The 22,347-nt window shown below is 50.1% G+C and overlaps 1 protein-coding gene across 6 annotated transcripts in view; it reads left to right on the top strand.

Moving 5' to 3' along the window:
* The window catches only part of NISCH (nischarin), a 441,586-nt gene that overhangs the window by 90,116 nt on the left and 329,123 nt on the right, over positions 1–22,347 (top strand). For all 6 annotated transcript variants that reach the window (XM_069643185.1, XM_069643184.1, XM_069643187.1 and 3 more), the window contains one exon: positions 3,709–3,872. In XM_069643185.1, the coding sequence (XP_069499286.1) occupies positions 3,709–3,872 (164 nt within the window). The remainder of the gene's footprint in view (positions 1–3,708; positions 3,873–22,347) is intronic.

Below are 22,347 nucleotides of genomic sequence, written 5' to 3'. Positions count from 1 at the left end.
CTGTTGTCCTACTGCTATTACTGTCACGTCTGGAATCTGGTTGTTCTGGAAGTGAAATTCTACTTGGTCAGATTTTTGTTCAACCATGTGGCAGGTGCCGTTTAAACTAACATGGTGGACACTCTGTTTTAATTTTATTTGTCGGCTAGTCTGGGTCCAGAGGACCTTGTTTACGCAATCTATTAGGGGTGACAACCTTCTCAGGAGGTCATTCCCTAGTAAACAAGGGGTGCCCTCTGGGGTCACAACTATGACCGGGTGTTTCAACTTGTGTTGCCCAATTTTAATGTCCAAATCTGCCGTCCCCTCGACGGGAATTTCCTTCCCGTCAAAGTTCTGCAGTTGTCCAGGAAGAGAGGTGAGAGGAATTTGGTAATTCTCTCCCCTTCCTGCATTCAGTTCATCAAAGGCCCTTCTGGACAGAAGGGTAGCTTGAGATCCCGTGTCCACCAGTGCCAAAATTGTACCCTGCCCCTGTACTTGTACCGGGGCATAGTATCTTCCCTCCTTCTCCTCAAGGGGGCACAGATAATGCACATTTTTGGACAACTGGTGGGCTAACTTTCTAGTTTTGGACATTGCTAGCGAAGAAATTTGGGCAGAATTCTGTGGAGAGCCTTGGGAATCTGAAAGAAAAATTTGGCAACTGGAGATCAGAGCCATTGTGGGTTCCCCTGGCTCCGGTTCTGGGCCGCCCCCCCGTTTTTGGAGGCAGTCACCAGGATGGGTATGAACCAGGGGATTTTCTTGCGGTTGGTTCTGGGAGGAGAGGGTGGGCGGCGGTAGCTCCGTCTCCACATCTCCCCAGTCGGGATTTGCATCCCTAGGGACCCATTTTTCTTTGGGAGGAGTCCCCCCCTCTCTGAAGGAGAAGATCCTTTTCCCAGGATCCTCTGAGGATCCCTCTCCCTCAAATTGGAAGATCTGTACCTCCTCCTCAAACTGAGTCTGTTTGGGTCTTTTGTTTCTCCTACCCCCCCTCTGCTCCTTAGGAGGCAGACTTTCAGGGGCAAGAGATTTTGTTTCCGGTTCCTGGGTTTCCAGGGGCTGTTTACAAGTGAGGAAGGAAGCTTCCTCCAAGGCTTTACACCCCCCTTCCCTTTGTGCCTCCTCCCTGGGAACCGGTGAGTTATCGGGGTGCTGCCCCCTTCATTGTTCTGGGGCACCAGGTCCAGAGTTGGGTGCGTTCTGCGCCGGCATGCCGATCTGAGGGTTCTGCTGCGCCCTCAGTATGTGACCCAGATCGCGCGCCATGTTTTGAACCTGGCGCTCTAACTGGGAAACCCGCTCAGGCTGATACGGGGCCCTGTTTTCTCCCCTGGGATGATCCCGGGAAGGGTAGCTATCCCTTCTTTGGTAGTACCCCTGGTTGGGAAGATTTGGATACCCCTCCACCCTTGGCCTCCCCTCTCCCGGATTCAGTTGTCTGGGCTCAGGGAATTGGGGAAAGAAGGGTGGATGATTTTGGGGTCAATTCAAGAACAGAGAAGGACTCGACACCCAAGCGCTCATACACCATGAAAGATGGGTCGAAAGAAATGCAGCAAGTGACTGTGATTGTGGGTGTGCTGCTCAATACACCAACGTGAAATAATGTACAAACTGCAGCGGTACATTCACACTGCACAAAGGACTCAAAAGTGATGCTGCGCATTTCGCAGATAATTTATTGCAAGACAAATCAGCTGTATTGATGTCAGCATAACACGTGTTTCGAGCTACGTGCTCTTCTTCTGAGGCTGAGTTTCAAGAACACATTATAAACAAAAATAATGTAATATATGAATGTAGAAAGGTACAACAGTGTCACATCCAGGGATCACCAAAGAAGGGCGGGGGAGGGATCAAGATGTTAACACAAAATTCAAAGGCAAAAGGATTTTTAGAACACATTGGGGTTGCGCCATCCAAGAAAAAGTAACATGTATCCAACCCCATGTGCAATGATATGGAAAACGGGTTCTATGGCAATTAAATTCAAAGACAAACAAACGGGGGGGGGAGGAGAGAGAGAGAGAAAACAATTTTAAAAAACACAAAATTAGTCATTGGGTATGATGTGGGATGGATGGCACTGTAGATACTATACGTGTTCGTATACAAGTGAGGAGTTCATCCATAATGTTGGATTCAGCCGGGCCAATGGTGCTGGAAAGTAAGAAAACAATAGAAACGTCTGAATTGTATTAAATGTGCTATAAGGGTTCAATTCTTATACGGCATGATATTAAAGAAATACTCGCAGCCGCGATGTCAGTGCTTAGCTAGCCTTTCAGCGTAACCAGCCGTTGTCGAGGAAGCGCAACGCTTGCCTTGCAGGCAGATTTATTGTTTCATCTGGAAAGCTCGTCGGCCACAAATCAATTATACGATTGTGCTCGTACGGCCGCCATTTTGCTAGTACACTTTCGGCTGCGTAGCTCATCTGAGCTGATTAAACATGTCGTACCACTGGAGCACATTGATAGTAAGCATACATGATTCGTATAGTTTGTCCATGCTGATAACATTGTGCAACGTTACTAAGATGACGTGGAATGTAAAGTGACGTCCCAATTATATTGTTTGACGCAATAGTGCACCAAAAATATGTTGTCCATTGGATATGATAAAATCATCCTCTCGCTACACTGAGGGCGGGCGTATACCCAATCCTCTCTCCGTGACAGAGTGCAGTACCACGTATCCCAATGACTATAATGATACAAGCATAACAATGTTGATAAACGTGTTTATGAACATTGTTATGCTTGTATCATTATAGTCATATACTGCACTCTGTTACGTACAAAGTGTATTTTCCAGAGAGGATTGGGTACACGCCCGCCCTCCGTGTAGCGAGAGGATGATTTTATCATGTTTATCAACATTCTCCTCTGCTCTCGATGTCCTCTCAGCCTGCTGCTTTCTTGCTGCGGCTCCTGTCGGTGAACCTCCTCGCTCTACCAGAGCAGCAATCACTCTTCCCTTTGCACAGCTCCCCAGGGAGGTGTGGTCCTTCTGCGTTCACAGCTGTAGCCGACACCAACGTCTTCCTTCCTGCCTTTTGGGTTTTTAAACATCCCGCCGAACTAATTGGTTCTCCGACAACTAGACTTCACATCATTGGTTCTAGAGTCTTTTGTCTTTTTCTGTTGCTTCTTCCTCGTCCCAGTACCATACTGGTGTGTGTAAGAGTGAATATCAATCGGTAAATGGGGATCTGTCAAACAGTACCCTACAAAGGTCTGGGAGGTTGAGGGGACATTTGGAGAGGGGGGAAAAAGGGGGAGGGATACCATGTCTCATTTAAGGGTAGCTCATCTCCCAGGTTATCCTCCCTCGCATATTCACCCCTAGGGTCAGGATCCGATAGTATATTGGGAAAGAAGTGAGGACGCCCTCAGATTCCTCACATAAGACGCATCCAGAACTCTCTTGCATGGTTCGTGGGTGAATGCATACGTTATTTTTTGGTCCTGTGTCCTCGAGGTTGAGGAACACTTGCAAACATTGGCTTTGTACATTTAGTTTTCTTTGTTATATAGTGGGAATGATTGGGGGCCCTATGGTACTTATGACTGCCTGCCCCAGAATAAAGGCGGCCCAGTGTGAACGGCTTCATAATCTCGTATTTTGTGAAATGCACCCCACCTCTTGTGTGAATACTCTTTTCTCCCAGCCAGACCAGGTTTTTATGAAAGTGGTTGTATTTTTTTCTATCTCCAGGGGAGCAGTTACTTCTGGCTGGGGAGGTGTTCAGCATTCGGCCACTCCAGCTGTTTGCGGTCACTCAGCAGCTGCGCCAAGGCCGGCCAACCTGCGCCACTGGCGACGCCAAGACCGACCTGGGACACGTACTGGACTTCACCTGTCGGCTGAAATACTTGAAGGTAGTGGCTTTCTCTGCTTCTGTTTTCATGAGCCTGTTGCTGTCTAGCCAGTTATGCTATATTTAATACTCCAAATAGAAATCGAGGATGAACAGGTGTGTGCGTCAGTGCACTTGCGCATCGCTATTGTAGCCACTAACCTGACCCAGGATCTCCTTTGCGGCTGAGGCATCAGCGGAGTCGTTTGTCGTCCCTTTTGTTAAGATTTCCAGAGTAGACTGCTAGAATGCAATCACTTTGAGGAGCCCCAAGGGGAAGAAAGATGGTGGGGGTCTGGCTGGCGGGAGACCGAGTAATCAGTCTTGCTGCATTCCAAAATAAGTGCGAGGGAGGGCAAAGGACAAGTGTGAAGAAAGAGTGCGTGAGTGCATGGCCTCAAGGGTTGAGGCAGTCTAGCTAGCATTCCCACACCAGGAACTAGGGGAGAGCTGAGGCAGTCTAGCTAGCATTCCCACACCAGGAACTAGAGGGAGAGCTGAGGCAGTCTAGCTAGCATTCCCACACCAGGAACTAGACGGAGAGCTGAGGCAGTCTAGCTAGCATTCCCACACCAGGAACTAGACGGAGAGCTGAGGCTGTCTAGCTAGCATTTCCACACCAAGAACTAGAGGGAGAGCTGAGGCAGTCAAGCAAGCATTCCCACACCAGGAACTAGGGGAAGAGCTGAGACAGGCTAGCTTTACCACTCCAGGGACTAAAAGGAACGCTGAGTAAAGGTTTGTATTTAGTGTTCAGCGTTTTTAACCTGCTTAACATCTTTGCTTTTTACTGTTCTGCTGATATAACTTTTTTATTTCAGGATAATCACAGTCCCTAAAAGTACAACACGCATAGAAAATAGCATAATTCCATCCACGTCTCGCAACACGAATATCTATCAAAATGAAAGCATTAAAGAATGCCCAAGCCTCTCCGTGAAGTGCTTATGCGCTGAAGTGCAAAGTGCCCCCTAGCTCCATGTCAACCATAATTGAGGCATCACACAGTGCAGTAGTGCTCCCCGAACTGAAGCCACAGTGGACCCCAACATCATCAGAACTTAGCAGCCATGGTCTCAATGTCTTGGACCTCAGCACGCAGTGCACCTCGCTTAAAGCTCACCCACGCCCGAGTGATGCCGTTGGAATTTGCCCACACTGACTCTAAGTAAACTTACTTTAGTATTGAGAGAATTGCTGTTCTTTTCCTAATTCCCCCTATATTTTGCTGGAGACCATGTTGCAGGTATTTGTCTTTGCTGCTGTTCCACATGCAGCGCTCATTTTCCCCAGAACCTCTTGGTGCTAGTATAACGCGCCCAATACCATATCTGAGTTCGGTTTCTAAGGGTGGATCCGGGATTCAAACCTCTGTTGCTCTGCGTGGTCTCGCTCCCAAGACCAGCGCATTGCCCCTGTGCTATCCTTCCTGTCTTTGGGATCCACATCTTCCTCATGTATATTGGGTGACCTTGATGTTCGTGATAACAAGATCCTGGCACCGTGGACATAGACGCTTGCCTGGTCGATTCCATGGAACACGGGTCGGCAGAAACCTTTTAGTTCTTCCTCTTGATTGATCGGGCCATCTGTGTAGATCATGTGTCCATCTCTTATCAAGATGATCATACACTTACTGCAAACTCTCGGGGACCCGTTTTCCGCAGAATGTTTGGCAATCTGCACGGTGGTGACAACTTTGATTCTTGAGAGCACGCTACCATTTTGGGATTACACAAACTGTGGACTCAGTTGCCCTCTTAAAGACGAAAATAATCAAAGCTAGAAGTATAAGCAAGAAGTCAGTGGGGTACCGGGAGGGGGTAGAGGCAGCTCCCCTCCACCCCCACACCTATGGTTCTTTTAGAGCCAGACCTGGTCAATGAGGGTGCCGAGCAGCAGCAATGGTGTTCCTGCTCAGCGCCCTCATTATCCTTGCAGCAGGACCCTTTTCCCCTAAGAGCTTTGGACAGCAGAGAGGCCTTCCCAGGGACTCGACATGTTGCTCTGTGTCAGCAGAGCATTACAATGGGAGAAGAGAGTGGGGGGGGGCGATTAAAAGGGACTTTTATCCCTTAAGAAATGTGAATGGGGGAGTATGGCTTTTGAAAGTGCTCACTCCCCAAACTGCCAATACAGACTCAGACTCAGAATAAAAGACACATCCCAGCAGGGAAAGAGAACAGGTTGCAAGGTTTTATATGGTTTTCGGCATCCAGAGAACTCTGCTGTCCTGTGAGCGGTCTGGCAATCATTACATTTACAATGGGTTATAAGACAAAAAAGCATCATCAGTGATGTTAGCTATAGGGGTTATTGGTTACAAGGCGATGATGCATAGGATCCTGTAGGTGCTGCTGTTTCAGGATTGGCTGCTCCTTTGGCGGGAGGGCGAGTCTCACGTGGTTCGGCTGGCCTTGTCCGGGTGGGGTGAGAGTCGGGTCACGTAGGAGATGCGGTTGAAACTAGCTAAACTGGCATGAGTAATTTTTCTAAACATACAATAAACAATGACTATATGAGTAAATCTTAGAGGCTTACAAGTGTGCATACATAACTACATCACTTCCCATTGGGTCACTCGTAGGGTGAAGGGTGTTGGTGCTCTTACTTTCTGCGATAACCCGATAACCTGAGGACTGGTCTGGTCTGGCACATCTGTGCGAAATGGGGGGGGGGGGTGGAGTGACACATGTTAGTTTAGGATAGGATATACTGTGGCAGAGGCTCGAGTTTATTGGGGGCACTCTGGGGGTGGTCAGCACAATGGGGGCACACTTCTGATACATCAAGAGAATACCTTGGGAGGGCACAGAGTTAGACAGTCATTTTCCACCAGCAGGGGTGAGGGGTGAGGGAGCAGGTTTGTGGAGATGGATGAGCTACACGGCATGGTTCAGGCGGGTTCACGCACAGGACAGTGATCTCAGTCGAAGAATGATGTGATACACAGTATTAATTGTTGCAGTTGGCTTCAGCGCATCCGTGAGAAAGGGACTTGGGTCGCGCAGAAAAGGTGGGGACGGTTGGTGCTCGCTGTGCGCGACACTGCTGAGCTGAGGGGAGAGGAGACTTCGTAGTGCCGAATTGCAGCCTAGTCCAAAGATGGAGTCGAGGGTACACAAAATGAAGTCCAAGTGTGTCTTACAATAGCCCCTCCTCTGCTCCATCTCAGGCCTTGTTCCTCATGGTGGCAGAAGGGCAATGGAGGCATCCCGCACGAGTGCAAGAGCAAGCTGTTCCTCTCACGTAGAATGTATGGGCGGGCTAATTCGCCCCTTCCTTACACTTTGAAGCCCAAGGGGTATTTGTTAGGCTCACATTAATCTGAATGATGCTATGGTGACTATTCATGCAATATGGAAACAATAAACCTAAAGCCATACTCTTATTGCTCAACATATTTCTATGACTATTGGCACAATGACTTTCTTCTAGTAACATTGGTTGTGGTCTCCCTATATACTTGTGTCTCACATGAGCAGTTTTTGTCCATCAGATCCCTCAGCCATCGGGAACACTCCCAGATGTGACTTGACATGCTTTCATTCATTCTAACGCATAATACATTTATGTTTGACAAAGGTTTTTACAATCAAATCTATGGAACTGCCAGGGGAACTGCAGTGGCCCCAACGTTCGCCAGTTTATACTCTGGCTCATGGGACGAAGTCCTATTCTCAAATGAAGACCGGAAAAGATATACTGACAAGGCCGTCTTGTGGCAAAGGTACATAGATGACTATTCATTCTCTGGAAAGGGACTAAGACGCAGTGGATGATGTATGTTCTTTAAGAGTCTAAATCGGGAACACTCAAATCTCAATTTACGGAATACCACCATCGGGCAGAAGTGGTCTATTTAGACAATAAAGTCAAAATAATGAATGACATCATAACTATGGAACTGCGTTGTAAAGACACTAGTACCAACACAATCCTACATGCAAACAGTGCACAACCTATATGTCTCAAATACAGTATTCCTACGGCGAGTTCCTCCGAATCAAAAGAGATTGCAGTGAAGAATCAGTTTGGGAAGACAATGCCAAAAAAGCAGCAGCGAGATTCTTGGCAAGAGGATACCGAAGGCATAACATAAACAAAGCATATGATCGTAGTAGCAACCAAAACCAGGGGAAAGATACTAGCAAAGGAAACCAACACAAGAGAAAGAAGACGGCATCATCAGATGAAACCTGTACTGCACTTCTCTCCCTTTCCCCCTTGCACCCCCCCCCCCCACCCTGCACTTGCGCCATCTGAACGACACCTGGCCTAGTAGGATCGTTTGTCTCTCCTTGTTCCCCCCGCCATGCCTCGTCGCGCCTTGAAACACTTGTGTATAGGCGCGTTATAAATGCCATATCATATCATATATCATTCATTGCCACCTATAATTCGGGAGCCAAAGAAACTAAGCAAATTTTGAATAAGTATTGGCACTTGCTCGAAAGAGACATGGATATTAGTCCGCATTTGCCATCAAATGCTACAGTTACTCAGAAAGCCATCGGACCCAGCTTGAAGTCATAATAAAAGAGGAACTGACGCATGCTTCCCACAGTTTGCAGTTTGTTATTACATGTGCGTGTAATTTGTGGTATAAAGGCAGTACAAGTCCAGCTAGGTATCCTGCAGCATATCCCCATGCTAAACATGTTGAAGATGTACATCGGGGCAATATCGGCTCTTTCAAATATTTTGTGATAGACACAGTGAAGGTACATCCAAGTGGAGCGAACAGACTGTGAAAACTCAGACAACTAAGTCCCGATATATAGTGGACTACAAGACGACATGTCCTGCAGGCCACAATCTGGACGAAGAGCTTTATGTCTTCGTGGGAGATTAAGACGTCCCAATAGAACAGCACAAGACCATGAGTGAAATATATATACATTTGAAGAAAGTTTGGAAGTATTTCCCAGTTTAGACCTGACAAAATTTAAATATTCAAAAATGTGGTGGTTTGAGAATGCATTCTCTTATCAACAGTTTTTTGACATTTTTCTATGTTTTCACTTAATAAATTGGCAGTGATGCATTTTAAAGATTGTTTCGCTTTTGCACTTTGACCACAGAGGTCGCACTTGCGACCTCTGGCGACCCCCAAATGACGTCCCTGTTTGAGCACATGTTTTATGCATTGTGATCCACTCGCATGCATAACCGTTTAGAATATAAGAGGACTTGGTATTATGTTTGGTTTGGCCACACATGCTGCAGACGATGAAGTGGGACATGTCAACACTATATCGTTGGGAGGATAAAAGGCACGTTGCACTTTAAATAGCCGAATGTGTACTCCTGATCAAACTGTAATAGTTTACAAAGCACCTTGCACTTTGGAATCCTAATAAACAGCGCCGATATAGAATTGGTGGCTGTCCCAGAGCCTTCCAGTGTGATTGATCTTGGGATATGTTGCCCTATATTTATACCCCACATGGGATCATTTTAAACTGTTTCCATAACATGTTACATTTTCATAGATGAAGCAGGCACTGACGCCAGCAAGGGTTCACTGCCAGTGACCTGTGGTGGAGGTGATATACATCTGCTGTGAACTATTTACAGTCTAATATACCCATCATGTTTGCACAGTCTTTGCTAAGTAGACATGGGCGCCCGCAAGGGTTCACTGCCAGTGACCTGTGGTGGAGGTGATATACATCTGCTGTGAGCTATTTACAGTCTAATATAGCCATCATGTTTGCACAGTCTTTACTAAGTGGACATGGGCGCCCGCAAGGCTTCCCTGCCAGTGACCTGTGGTGGAGGTGATATACATCTGCTGTGAACTATTTACAGTCTAATATAGCCATCATGTTTGCACAGTCTTTACTAAGTGGACATGGGCGCCCGCAAGGGTTCACTGCCAGTGACCTGTGGTGGAGGTGATATACATCTGCTGTGAACTATTTACAGTCTAATATACCCATCATGTTTGCACAGTCTTTGCTAAGTAGACATGGGCGCCCGCAAGGGTTCACTGCCAGTGACCTGTGGTGGAGGTGATATACATCTGCTGTGAACTATTTACAGTCTAATATACCCATCATGTTTGCACAGTCTTTGCTAAGTAGACATGGGCGCCCGCAAGGGTTCTTTACTGCCCTGGTCCTCCATACTCTCTTGGCAACTTATGCTTTTAAGTAGTATTTGCACATTGCACTTTATTATGTACATGCTAAATTCCAGATGTATGCATATAGGCGCCCGTAAGGGTTCCTCACTGCTCTGATGCCCCCTCCCCCACCCCCCCCCACCCCATTAATGTGAGACACGGTGTTAAGTAACACGGACTCCTGGCACCTCACATATTATGGAAACAGCTATGCACACCTAAGATCGCGAAAGACGTACATACTCGGAGACTAGGGAGTCCGTTTTATGAGTGCATGGACAATGCCAATCTAAAAACACATTAAGCGCTGACCACACATGTAGCCAACTATGAAAGAAATGTGCAAACATTCTTTTCTTTATTTTCTCGCATGCCTAAACAACAACTGTTTAATCGAAATCAGTCCTGGGTGATAGGTTTCATGATGTCACTGTATGTATTTCATATACTCTTGTATTGCTGGAAGATTACCATCAATGCGGGAAAGGAAATGGCCGTCCGTATACATGAAATGCTTCCAATGTAACATATCAGTGGGGACGATACCAAACGGCGAAGAGGGGCCACGATGGTCAATGCTGTTGCTATAACCTCGGCCCTCTTCCTCATACGTGTACACCAGGCGAAGCGCGTCTAGGGCGGAGCGCGTCTAGGGCGAAGCGCGTCAAGGGCGGAGCGCGTCTAGGGCGACGCGCGTCTAGCGCTTAGGGCGAAACGCGTCTAGGGCGAAGCGCGTCAAGGGCGGAGCGCGTCTAGGGCGGAGCGCGTCTAGGGCGGAGCGCGTCTAGGGCGAAGCGCGTCTAGGGCGGAGAGCGTCTAGGGCGGAGAGCGTCTAGGGCGGAGAGCGTCTAGGGCGGAGAGCGTCTAGGGCGAAACGCGTCTAGGGCGGAGCGCGTCTAGGGCGGAGCGCGTCTAGGGCGAAACACGTCTAGGGCGGAGAGCGTCTAGGGCGGAGCGCGTCTAGGGCGGAGCGCGTCTAGGGCGAAGCGCGTCTAGGGCGAAACGCGTCTAGGGCGGAGCGCGTATAGGGCGAAACGCGTCTAGGGTGAAACGCGTCTAGGGCGGAGCGCGTCTAGGGTGAAACGCGTCTAGGGCGGGGCGCGTCTAGGGCGAAACGCGTCTAGGGCGGAGCGCGTCTAGGGTGAAACGCGTCTAGGGTGAAACGCGTCTAGGGCGAAGCGCGTCTAGGGTGAAACACGTCTAGGGCGGAGCGCGTCTAGGGTGAAACGCGTCTAGGGCGGAGCGCGTCTAGGGCGAAACGCATCTAGGGCGGAGCGCGTCTAGGGTGAAACGCGTCTAGGGCGAAGCGCATCGTTCCTGTTGTGTTTTGCTGCTGCCCTCCGTGTCCGTATGATATTTTTTAATAAAGGGCTTTTCTTGCACAGCAACTACGTCTGTCATATGGATTTAAGTTTAATTCTATGGTTCTGCCCGAGTGCCGCTATGCCCAGGACTGTGCTACAGTCCATCCCTTCTTGTCTTGTGTATAATATAGAGTAAAGTCCAGTTTATTATGCCATGTGGTTTGCTTACAAGGCATTGCTATAAATAAAGTATTATTTAAGGACCTGAAATCCAAAGCATAACCTTAATTAATTTCTCGATCAACTAAACGTGGGAAGATGTGCTCAGTTCCTTAAGTTCTCCACATCCCGGTTCCACCATTTAACAAGGTGTGTGATCCTGGGCAAATCATGTAACCGCGCTGTCATAACTGCAGCTCCATCGGTGATTCACTTTATAGCTTGTTGTTAATATATCATTCCATAAAAAAAGCCTAATGACTATAGAGTTGCTCCATATATAACAATAATAGTGCAATTTTGGTATTTTGCACCATATAGTTATTTGCCACTTTGCTTACTTATGGAAACTTATTCTAAAGTCACTTCCCATGGTGCCGCCAAGTATCAAAGACTAAGAGGCCTCTTGCATTGTCCTTTTCTGTGAAGTAACTTCTGTTGGTGCAATCCATATGCAAATCAGGAGGTTTGGATGTGTGGTATGTGTTATTTTATTTTTTATTTGTGTATATTCAAAAGAATTTTACAAAACAGAACTGAAGAAGTGAATTTCACGGTAACTAGCCAGGGTGGGACCTGTTGTCATTTTCATTGTGTGTTCCAATATTTTCACGGTTGCCAGGAGCCAGGTTATTCTGTCTCCGCTGATCAGTCTATTCCACCAGGTGTCCTTGTCTCACCCTCGATCGTCCACTATTAGATGTTTCAAGTAGGCCCCTCTCAGGTTCTGATTTTTCGGGCATAACAGAAGCAAGTGTCTGATGGATTCGGTTTTATTTTCACATAAGCGATAAACCTCTGATCCTGCGAATTGCGTTTGTGGCCACCAAGTTCATCCTTATCCTTAGAAAAGCATTCCGTGCCCCCCTATTGGGGTATTTTTCAAGGTACTTCATTGGCTCATTGAGCTTATGGAATGTTGGAAGCAAGTGCTGGTGTAGTTGTTTGAAGCTGACTCCTGGGTTTGCATCCAGTCAAGCTCTTTCAATTTTCTGCGTTTTTTTTTTTTTTCTGGCCGGACTCCAGGGTCATGATTTTAGTTTTTTCTTTGTTTATTTTTAGGTTGTTCTCGGACGTGTAACGCAGGAGGTTTGATATTTGCCTCTGGAGGCCAATCTGGGTCTGGTCGAGTAGGATGAGGTCATCAGCATACGATAGGTGGCTCATTTTTGCTGTGGCCAGGGATGGTGGAAAAGTCCTTGACAGATCTTCTGAGATGCCATAATCACCAATGTAGGCTAGAAACAGTGCTGGAGCTAGGGGGCAACCTTGTTTCACCCCTCGACCCGTCTGGATTTCAGATGACAAGTTGCCCAATTGTGACAAATGGACCCTGAGGGTGGTTTCTGAGTGGAGAGCCTTGTTTGGTTGCAGAATCTCCTGGGGGCACCCCCAGCCTTCGAGTTTATTCCAGAGGCGCTGCCTGTCAACCAAGTCAAAGGCTTGGGAGAGGTCGACAAAGGCCACAAAGATCCTTGGTTTGCCCTCCAAGACCTTGCTTCTCAGTACGCTGATGGTAAGTATGTTTGCTGCTGTTCCCACATTTCTTTTAAAGCCTGTTTGGAACCTGTCATTGCAGGGGGCCGACTTTGACCAGGCATCAAATCTTTTCAAAAGAAGGCTCCCGTAGACTTTCCCAATGCAGTCCAAGAGGGCTATAGGGCAGTAATTTAGTGGATCGGTGATATCGCCTTTCTTGTAAATTGGAACGATAACCGCCCTCGTCCACGATGGAGGGAGCGATTTCTGGGCGGCACACTGCGCGAAGATAGACAGGATAAGTGGTGCCCATTCGTCTGCATTTTTTTCAAGTCTATGTTTGAGATTCCATCCGGACCCGTCGCTCTGGAGGTCTTCAGCTTTTTAATGTGATCTCTGATTTCCGCCAGGTCGTCCAATTTCAGCCAGTTTTCGTTTTTCAATTTCGAATCAGGCAAGCCTGTGGTGAGTGGAGCTTGAAAGAGGGACGAGAAGTGACTGATCCATTTTGCTTCCGCCGTGGCGTTGATGGTCGTGTTGTTTAGAGAAGGTGCTTAAGTTTTTAGCAGAGACCAGAAATCTTTTGCTTTGTTTCCGCAGATTGCTTTTAGCATGGATTCAGCATCCTGCTGGTACAAGTTGTGGCAATGGTTTTTTGCCCAATTTTTGTAGGCCTTTATTTCTGACTTTAGTTGATCTTGATTTTGTGGAAGGGACCCAAGCGTCTGTTTCAGCCTGCGCAGTTCGCGTCTCTTTGCTACCAGTATTACATCGAAGGAATGTCTCGGAGCAGTAAGTGATGGGGCCGACGTTTTTGATTTGGCCCTGTATTGTAGTAGAAGAGGTACGTAGTCCAAAGAATCTTTTCAGTCGGAATGTAACCCCAACGCATATTTTGCAGACAGATCTTAGACTGATTTCGTTGTCAGATTCAAGCGCTTGCCTCGTGAATTTGATTCAACCCCTACCACATACGGGGCCGGTGGTTTAAAATGGGATTACAGAGACATGGTGAGCTGGTTATGATCGCTCGCTTTGGTTTTGCGAACCTCGAAGTCTTTTACCTTTGGAAGAAGGTAGCGCGAGGCGAAAATGTAGTCAATAGTGGCGTGGTGAGCACCTTGCTCCCAAGTAGGAGGACGGTCAGCGTTGGGGAAAACTGAATCCAAATTTTCCATTTTCATTGATGCCATCAGTGCTGACCACAGGCTCCCTCTTTTTGCGGCGGGATTCGAAGAAGATTTGCCCAACTTTGTGCAGTGGTCAGAGCAGTGGGCGTTCAGGTCGCGCAAATGATGATCGAAGGGACCTGGTTGGAAGCTTGAATTTCATCTACTAGATTTTCCATCATCGCTAGGTATGACTGTTGGTTTATGGCTGCTGGGTTCCAGTAAGTGTTAATAATTGCGGTTTGAGAAAGCCCGCAATTTGGTTGATCCACCCAGTCAAGTAATACTGCCAGGATTGAAAGGTTGGATAGGAGAGTGGCCTTGATCTTCAGACCCCTCCCCTGCCGGTAGGCGATGAGAAGACCCGATGTCGGGCGGCCCACTAATCCTTTATTTGCTGGTGCCAATGTGATGTCGTAGCCATCCATAGCAGGCGATTTCTCAAGCCATGTCTCTTGTAAGCAGATGATGTCAAAAGCAGCCAGGTTTGCGTCGCCCGGCATTGTTAGGTGCAAATGACCACGGGTGTTCCAGGAGCAGAGACGAAGGGGAGGTGGAGTTGGGTCGGCGGTCGAAGTGGCCGAAAGCCCTTTTGGCCGACCTGCGCATTGCTATTTTCTCTTGAGTGTGAGAGCCTTTGGGAGCCAGGCCCACAAACTCTGAAGTTTGTCTTTTGACTGGTTGATGCTGTCTGAGGGGTCTTTATTAGCTGAACAATGGGCGGCATTGCTCAGAACAATGGAAGTATCGGGTATAGTTGTCACCTTTGCAAATTTCGTTATAGCCGAGTAAGGCCCCCTGCAGTGAAAGGTTTTCTTTAAACCCAGCGGGGCAGATTTTAGGTTTAATGTGTTATTACTTGGCTAGACTGGCATTTGCGGGCAGCCAGTCTAGCCTGTGGCATGTCTTTGCTTTCTGGGCATTCTCTCCGAGACAGCAGTATTGCTGAGTGCTCCTGCTCGGCCTGCTGTCTGTAGATCAGCGGTCTGGAGCAGGTCACAGACAGCAGTGTGGCCGTATGCTCCTGCTCTGCACCCTCGGTGCACAATGGGGGGCATAGCAGGAGCACCCTCTGTGTCCCACTCCGGGCCGTTGACTGCACTGCAGGCCCGATAAGGGGCTGAGCCCGATGCAGAGCAGGAGCGCACGGCTCCATGCCCCACTCCAGGCTGTTGACTGCACTGCAGGCCCAGTTAGGGGCTGAGCCCGATGCAGAGCAGGAGCGCACGGCTCCATGCCCCCCTCCAGGCTGCTGACTGCACTGCAGGTCCATTGAGGGGCAGAGGCAGATGCAGAGCAGGAGCGCACAGCTCCATGCCCCACTCCAGGCTGCTGACTACACTGCAGGCCCATTGAGGGGCAGGGGCAGAGGCAGATGCAGAGCAGGAGCGCACAGCTCCATGCCCCACTCCAGGCTGCTGACTGCACTGCAGGCCCATTGAGGGGCAGAGCAGGAGCACACGGCTCCATGCCCCCCTCTAGGCAGTTGGCTGCACTGCAGGCCCAGTTAGGGGCTGAGCCCGATGCAGAGCAGGAGCGCACGGCTCCATGCCCCACTCCAGGCTGTTGACTGCACTGCAGGCCCAGTTAGGGGCTGAGCCCGATGCAGAGCAGGAGCGCACGGCTCCATGCCCCCCTCCAGGCTGCTGACTGCACTGCAGGTCCATTGAGGGGCGGAGCCCGATGCAGAGCAGGAGCGCACGGCTCCATGCCCCCCCTCCAGGCTGTTGACTGCACTGCAGGCCCGGTAAGGGGCTGAGCCAGATTCAGAGCAGGAGCGCACGGCTCCATGCCCCCCCTCCAGGCTGCTGACTGCACTGCTGGTCCATTGAGGGGCAGAAGTAGAGCATGAGCGCAATGCTCCATGCCCCACTCCAGGCTGCTGACTGAACTGCATGCCCGGATGAGGGGCAGAGGCAGATGCAGAGCAGGAGCGCACGGCTCCATGCCCCACTCCAGGCTGCTGACTGCACTGCAGGCCCATTGAGGGGCTGAGCCCGATGCAGAGCAGGAGCGCACGGCTCCATGCCCCCCTCCAGGCTGTTGACTGCACTGCAGGCCCGGTAAGGGGCTGAGCCCGATGCAGAGCAGGAGCGCACGGCTCCATGCCCCCCTCCAGGCTGCTGACTGCACTGCAGGTCCATTGAGTGGCAGATGCAGAGCAGGAGCGCACGGCTCCATGCCCCACTCCAGGCTGCTGATTGCACTGCAGGCCCGGTAAGGGGCTGAGCCCGATGCAGAGCAGGAGCGCATGGATCCATGCCCCCCCCTCTAGGCAGTTGGCTGCACTGCAGGCTCGATGAGGGGCTGAGCCCGATGCAGAGCAGGAGCGCACGGCTCCATGCCCCACTCTGGTCCGAATGTTGCAGGGAGAGGGTACGGAGTGAAGTCCTCATATGGGGGGCGCAGGAGCGATTGCGTGTCATTGACTTCCCAAGGTGCATTTGAGGGGTAAAGTAGCAGGACTTTTTTCGCGGCCAGCATCCCCCCCCCCCCCTTTCCCACTCTTGCATTGCTGGATACTCCCCTGCATGAAGTGGTATTCCCATGAACTTACCTTATTAAAAATGGCCATGGGATGCCATAAATATAGAGGAATCCGAGCAGTCTGGGTAAAGGGAACCTGAAATGGGCCATTGTGGGAGCAATACCCTCTCTCGATATAAACAGCCTCTTACTTATGCGGCATTCCTTACACCATGAATAAGGCAGGGTGCAGGCACGGGTGGTACAGCTAAGTGGCACCGCATCCCGCATCCCGGCGTCGCGCTTAGAAGAAACCTCTTCGGTATTAAGCGCGTTAATTATCGCCTCTTCCTATCGGGCACGAGCCTTGATGGCCTGAACAATTACAGCCGTGCTTCAAAGTAACCCTGTTGCTGGATTGGTGCCAAGGCTCCCTCGTCTTAATTCTGCTGTCCACTCGTCCATTATTAATTCTGCAGCAGAGGTCGCCTTCAGTTCTGCGCCTCAATGCCTGCTCCTTCGTTTCCAGCCGCTTTCTGTGCCAGAGGCTCCAGCTTCCGTTGGCGTGGTCCTTGCCCTGCCGCGATGATATGCGGAGTCTTGTGGGCCTTTGCACAGGGACAGCCTCTCATCACCTTTTAAGGAAGGCGTCGCCCATAGTTGCGCCCTCAGGCCTGGCACACCCGCCCTATTGAACAAAATCGGGCTTGGAGCCCTAGAACGTGCCAGTCCCGCTGCCACCCTGGGAGAGGCAGGGAAACGGGCCAGTCCAGCTGCCACCCCAGGAGAGGCAGTGAAACGGGCCAGTCCAGCTGCCACCCCGGAAGAGGCAGGGGAACGGGCCAGTCCAGCTGCCACCCCGGGAGAGGCAGGGTAACGGGCCAGTCCAGCTGCCACCCTGGGAGAGGCAGGGTAACGGGCCAGTCCAGCTGCCACCCCGGAAGAGGCAGGGGAACGGGCCAGTCCAGCTGCCACCCTGGGAGAGGCAGGGAAACGGGCCAGTCCAGCTGCCACCCTGGGAGAGGCAGGGAAACGGGCCAGTCCAGCTGCCACCCCGGGAGAGGGAGCTGCCACCCCGGGAGTGGCAGGGGAACGGGCCAGTCCAGCTGCCACCCCGGGAGAGGCAGGGAAACGGGCCAGTCCAGCTGCCACCCCGGGAGAGGCAGGGAAACGGGCCAGTCCAGCTGCCACCCTGGGAGAGGCAGGGTAACGGGCCAGTCCAGCTGCCACCCCGGAAGAGGCAGGGGAACGGGCCAGTCCAGCTGCCACCCTGGGAGAGGCAGGGAAACGGGCCAGTCCAGCTGCCACCCCGGGAGAGGGAGCTGCCACCCCGGGAGTGGCAGGGGAACGGGCCAGTCCAGCTGCCACCCCGGGAGTGGCAGGGGAACGGGCCAGTCCAGCTGCCACCCCGGGAGAGGCAGGGAAACGGGCCAGTCCAGCTGCCACCCCGGGGAACGACCTCCATTCTGCAAATTGCGGATCCAGGTCACTCTCCGGAAGCAATGCCTTTGCACCCTAAGTTCTAAAGGAGAGCGCGTGGATCAGAATGATTCGCAGTAATTCTGTGTTGTTTTAAGTAACCTGCTTCCACTCTGTGCAGGGGAGCTCAGTGGCAGCAAACCCAGGCAAGAAACCCCTTGCCAGCCAATGGCGCTACGTCTTCATCCATCAGCAACACGTGCCCGCCATCTAGTGGACACTGTCGGAATCGCTGCAAAATAAAGGGAAGGCTGACCTTTGAGGCGAGTCTATTGCTTGTGATGTAGACTAGCGCCTTAAAAACGCTATATCAGCCATTTGAAACCGTTTCCCACCACTGAGGGAGAAATAAGGGGGACTATTAACATTAAGTATTCGGCATAAGCAAGATCTCTTTTGCAAACGCTCTGCTCTTCCTGTGAGTGCAGACATCTTGACTGTAGCTTCAATTGGATTTAAAGGATGACTTTACACACTCCGTGCTACCATTTCTTTTGAGGCTTCCTCGATCATGGTATCAAGAATTCTGGGGCTCTTTGCACGAACCCACGATCAACAAATATGTCTCCATAAAGGAGAGCGACACAAAAAGTCACAAGTAGCCAACCAATCGGGTCCCAACGGAAATAAACCCATAGACCGCTTCCTGAGTTCATCATTCCCGCCTCTGAAGCAAGTACCCCATGGCCCGTGGCACTTGTCTGGTTCACACTCTGCTACGCCCCTGCGCCGCGGTTTAGATCTTCACGTGGCATCGACTTAGGTTGCGATCAATTAGGACTGGGCTTGAAGTAGCCACAGAACCCCCGTGCAATGTTGCGGAACTCACCCCCCTACTGTCAGGAGTGCGCGTTTCATTACTTTCACAGACGCCTTGCAGAAATTGGTGGTCATTCTTATGTTCCCAAAATGCAATTTGTTTTTTCATGCAAAGCAGCCCGCATCCGATATTCCGGACACCCACATTATTCGACCCCTAGCTCCGCCCATCAGTCCCACCCGCAGCGCACAAAGAGTGATGGCTGGAAGGTTTAGACTGAATCTTAACCACTGGCATTGCTCGGGGCAACCCTCCAGACCATCGTTCTTCGACTGCCAAGCCATTACAGAAGGGGAAAGACCATATGCAAATCAGGCTTGGCCCCACCCCAAAAGGGGAAGTCCAGCCCGAACTGCTATGCCACATCCCTTCTGCACGAGGCCACAAGCATCCCCAAACATATTTCACCCTTGTTGGGGGCTCATCAGTGAGGAGTAGCTTGGGTCTCTAGGCCCAGCAGGCACGGGACCCACGTCTGGGCGTACCCGTCCCACTCGGGGTGACAAAGCAAAAACAAAGAGGTGATGGCTGGAAGGTTTAGACTGAATCTTAACGACTGGCATTGCTCGGGGCAACCCACCAGACCATCGACTCTCCCCTACAGCGGGCCCCACACTCTCCATCGCTGTCCTCGCAGGCTATGCCTTCCTCCGATGTGATAGGGCAGAAAGAAAAGGAGGAGTAGTAGCCTTTATGATATATTTTATTTGTATCGCCCTCATGGAAAAGTGTTTCAAAGAGACCCTCTCATTGTACTCAGCCAACTCAACAACGATCCCCAACTGTGCACCCTTTCAGCCAAGCTCAAATGCTTACAAAAATAACACCCTTACCCTACATCTTATATTCCACGCACCCGGTACCATTGCCTCCTTCGAAGAAGACCTTACACAACTCATTACCACCAACCTCAAACATTCTACACACCTCTTGGTACTCGGCGAGCTCAACCTGGGCTTTAGGAACCCCAATGACAGATGCCATGACCATAGCCACCTCCTTGTTGGCTCTTGGATGTACCCAAATCATTACATCGTCGACACAGTCCCATGGGTGTATCCTTGACTGAGTGCTAGATCACAATTGCAACATCGCCATCCTATTCAACAGACCGTGCTCTTACCACCATACTATCACATTTACCATACCCGTCTCTAGCAAACTTACCAAGCCAGCCTCTCTCCTGAGCACCATCATAGCCCGTAGTTCACTCAATTTGACTAGTGCAAACATCATTCCACACATCAGCTCATATCTCCCCGCCACACAAGACCCCACAACCCTTGTGGACCACTACAACTCTCTGCTGCGCCAGTCCATTGACCACCTTGCACCGCAAAAATGTCTAAGAACCCACAATCCATTGTAACTCTTGGTTCACTCCGGACGCGTAGCAAAGAGAATGGCTGAAGCCATTTGGCACAAATCTCCAACTCCCACCAACAACAGCCACCTCTCTGAGCTGTTGCACCAATACAAACAGCTGATCCTTACGTCCAAATCCTCCACATACAATAAAAGAATCGCTAACGCGGGATCTAGCACGCAATAACTTTTCTCCATCCTCCGGGAGTTAGAACCCCCTACCCCCTGCCTCCCGGATGCCATCCTTAAAGACAATGCATGGTGTGACAAATCTAAGACACCTTCACAGGCAAAATCACACAGCTACAATCTAAAATACATGTTAAACAACCCTCTCTACCAACGGCCTGCCACCCACCATGCCGATCTCGTGATGACATCCCTCTGTTTACATTCCAACCTATCAGCAACACAGCCTTGCAAACACCATCTCTGGACCTAAACCATCCCACTGTAAGGGGGGGGACACATTCCCAGCATCCCTGGTCAAAGAATGCGCTGAACCTTTACTCCCTCTCAATGCATCAATCATTAACTCCTCCTTCACATCCTGCTCCGTCTGATCGGCACTGAAGGAATCTTGGAATTCACGGCTCCTGAAAAAAACCTACCTTTGACCCAGCCTGCCCCACGAACTACCGTCCCATCACTACAGTCCCCTTCCTCCTCAGAATCATGGACAGAGTGGGCCATTTACAAATACAACACCATATCTTAGGCTCCCTCCAGTCAGACTTTCGTCCCAAGCATGGGACTGAAACAGCCCTCCTGGACTTAAAAAAAACATCTTGACCTTGCCAATGACTTGGGCATCCTCTCCCTGCTACTACTCCTTGACTTTTCAGCAACATTTGACCTTGTTAATCACAAGATCCTCTGCCAAGCCCTCACCTTTGCTGCCTATTTCTTCCCCGAAGCTACCAAATGCATCGCCTCGTTCCTGTCAAACAGATCCTCTAGAGTATTTGCTGGGGAGGCCACTGCCTCTCCCACACCAAACTCCTGTGTTGTACCACAAGACTCATGCGTGTCCCCCACCCTTCACACCGTGTACACAAAGCCGCTGTTCGACCATCTCAACACCCTTGGAATATCATACACATATTACGCAGACAACACCCACATTTTTATACCGCTCACCGGCGACCACCTGATAGATACCCAGAATCAACAAAATTGACGAAACAATCCAATCCTGGATGGCCAAACACAGCCTCTGCCTCAACGACGATAAAACTGAACTCCTACTCATAGGGCCCCCTGCTCGCCTAAAGAATCTACCCTAGGAATACAGATCCTTCATAATTGACTGCCACACGATATCTATTGCCCCCTCGGTCAAGACCATTGTGGTCTACCTTGATTCTTCCCTAACTGTGACCTGCCGGGTCATCCACATTACATCTGCGTCCGGATACACCATCAAACTGATCAACTCTAGAAAACCCTTCCTCGCTACCTCTAAACGCTTGGAAGTTGCCCGAGCACTTGTAGGTTAAAAACTTGACTATTGTAACTCTTTACTCTGTGGCATCTTTGCCGAGAACCTTCACAAACTAGAAACAACCCAAAACAATTAGCTCAGAGCTGCTCTTGACATTGGCAAACGGGACTATATATCAGCGGCTAGGAAAGCAACCCACTGGCTCCCTGTTAAGGACAGAATCAATTTCAAAATTCTCTCCCTCACCCACCGATGTCTCTCAGACGATGCACCAAGTTGTCTTGCGGACAAACTAAAAAAACATGACCCAGAAAGACCTACAAGAACTGCCTACAGACACTGCCTTGTCACGCCAAGGATCAAGTGCTCCAAAGTTTGGGGATCCAGCTGCCCAGTCTGGGCACCGTCACTTTGCAACAAGCTTCCCCAACATCTGAGAGGCAAACCTGCCTACAATGTCTGAAGAAAGCATATCAAAACTCTGCTATTCAACTATCCTCCTATCCCTTCTGCCTCACCCTTTCTCCACTATCACTGTTCCTTCCTGTAACTAGCGCCTAGATACATAAATACGTAACCATTTTTATACAATGCATCCTTCGAAAAATTGGGAGAAGCAAAT

Source organism: Ambystoma mexicanum, chromosome 2p (genome assembly GCF_040938575.1).
Source record: "Ambystoma mexicanum isolate Mex_15411 chromosome 2p, UKY_AmexF1_1, whole genome shotgun sequence".
Taxonomy (NCBI): domain Eukaryota; kingdom Metazoa; phylum Chordata; class Amphibia; order Caudata; family Ambystomatidae; genus Ambystoma; species Ambystoma mexicanum.
Note: the sequence above shows the minus strand (reverse complement) of the source record. Positions and strands in the feature narration are given on the sequence as shown.